This window comes from Cornus florida, unplaced genomic scaffold (genome assembly GCF_030987335.1).
Source record: "Cornus florida cultivar Cherokee Brave unplaced genomic scaffold, ASM3098733v1 CherokeeBrave_3.0.0_Hap2_Chr06, whole genome shotgun sequence".
Classification (NCBI taxonomy): Eukaryota; Viridiplantae; Streptophyta; class Magnoliopsida; order Cornales; family Cornaceae; genus Cornus; species Cornus florida.
In genome coordinates, this window is record NW_026775576.1 from 12,340,024 (window position 1) to 12,342,182 (window position 2,159).

General features: G+C 37.0%; 1 protein-coding gene across 1 annotated transcript; it reads right to left on the bottom strand.

Annotated features, from left to right (window-relative positions):
- Positions 1 to 1,019: 1,019 nt before the first annotated feature.
- Positions 1,020 to 1,675, bottom strand: LOC132314796 (uncharacterized; the record flags this gene model as incomplete). Its single annotated transcript, XM_059813612.1, has 1 exon — positions 1,020 to 1,675. A coding segment is annotated over exon 1 (498 nt), but the record flags the coding sequence as incomplete, so codon positions are not given.
- Positions 1,676 to 2,159: the final 484 nt, after the last annotated feature.

Consider the following 2,159-nt stretch of genomic DNA (forward strand, 5'->3'; position numbering starts at 1 on the left):
CCGAAGAGGTATTCACCTCCTCGATCAGATCGAAGTGTTTTGATAAGTTTACCTAATTTACGCTCCACTTCCGCCTGAAACTCACGGAATTTTCCATAAGCTTCTAACTTGTGTCGTATTAGGTAAATATATCCAAAACGTGAATAATCATCAATGAAAGTGATGAAGTACTCAAACCCTCCTCTCGCTTGGGTGTTCATGGGACCACACACGTCTGTGTGCACCAACTCTAATTGTTCTTTGGCTCTATCTCCTTTGGCTGAGTAAGCCCTTCGAGTCATCTTTCCTTCAATACAGGATTCACAACTTGGCATAGGCTCCTCTGCCTCACAAGGTAATAAACCTTCTTTAACCAACCTTTGAATCCTATTTTGATTGATGTGACCCAATCGTAGATGCCAATGATACAATGAGTTTGGAGAAACTGTTTTTCTTTTAACATTCAATCTAGATGAAGTTGCATTTAATTCATAATTTTGCATTTGATATGAGCTAGGAGTTAAAACATATAGATTATCTTTCAATGCATCAGAAGTTATAACACAACCATTTAATTTAATTAAAACATTTTTTCCAAAAGTAAAAATATAATTTTTGCAAACCAACGAAGAAACTGAAATTAAATTGTGCCTAACATTTGGCGCATAAAGACAATCTTCTAATATAAGACTCCTCCCACTGTCAAACTGCATATGAACCACTCCCACTGCTTTAGCTTCCACCTTGGCATTAGATCCCATATGCAAGTATATCTCTCCTTCATTGAGGCTTCTGGATTCCTGGAATCCCTGCAATGAATTGCAAACATGATTAGTGGCTCCAGAATCTATGCACCACGAATCTATAGATTCAACCACATTACATGCCTCAACAATGAATATACCTTTTTCTTTGCCTTGTGTGCGAAGTATTGGGCAGTTAGGTTTCCAGTGTCCTGGTTGACCGCAATGGAAGCAGTTTCCTTCGCCTTCAACCCGCACTTTCTTCTTTCCCTTATCCTTTTTGATTACTTTGTTTGGCACAACCACAGTTTTGGCACCATCCTTCTTCTTTTTCTTGCCCCTCCTCTTGGGCCTAGAAGTGGATGGTCCAGCAGACTGAGTGTAGTTGATAGATGCACCCTTGCTTTTGTTTATCCCTTCAAAGGTTACCAACTCATTCAATAGTTCAGCGAGTGTGTACTCAAGCTTATTCATATAATAATTAACCCTAAAAGAGTTAAATGAGTCTGGCAATGAAGCGATAATCATGTCAACCTGAAGTTCACCATCCAAGTTGCATCCAAAGATCTCCAGTTCATTTAAAAAACCAATCATTTTTAAAGCATGTTCCCGAACTGAAGTACCTTGGACCATCTTAATGGTCATCAAATTTGTCATAGCATTTTGGCGTGCGCTCTTACCAATTTGCCCAAACATTTCCTTAAGGTTAAGCATGATGTCTGCAGAAGTGAGATATTGAAGATGTTGACTTTGGAGTACATTCGAGAGTGAAGCAAGAATGTAGCACCTAGTCATCTCATCTGCTTTATTCCATTTCTTAAATACTTCATGCTCCTCAGGAGGATCCTCAGGCAAAGGTGGAGAAGGTCTAGGAGTAGTAAGCACATAATTCAACCCCTCATATGTGAGTACAATATCTAGTTGCCTTTTCCAATCGATATAATTAGGTCCAGTTAATCGATTCTCTTTTAGTATGTTTGCAAGTGGACTGAATGGACTAGTCATGATAATTCTGAAAATAAAAGCATTGATACAATAAATAAAGTGAATAATAATAATCATGCAAGTATAAAACAATTAATTAATTGTGGGTCCCTTAACCACATTGCATGAAAAATCGGACAATCAATATGCCAATAACTTATCCGGTTGGCGGAATTCATTATTACTTATTGACGAGAATAACTCATTATTTCCATATCTCTTTAGACAATGCCTTATCTAAATATGAAATAATTCCCGATTAGATTTAGCCTTTCTAAAATCACCTAGTATAGACCACTCCGTTGGGGAGTTAATACTATTGATTTTAGATTGAGTGTATAACATAATTAATGCTCCAACGGAAAAACAAATATTAAATATATTGCCATTAATAACTTAGACTCTTTAAATCATGCGTGGGGCCTTATTTTTAAAGATCTAACTATAATGGTT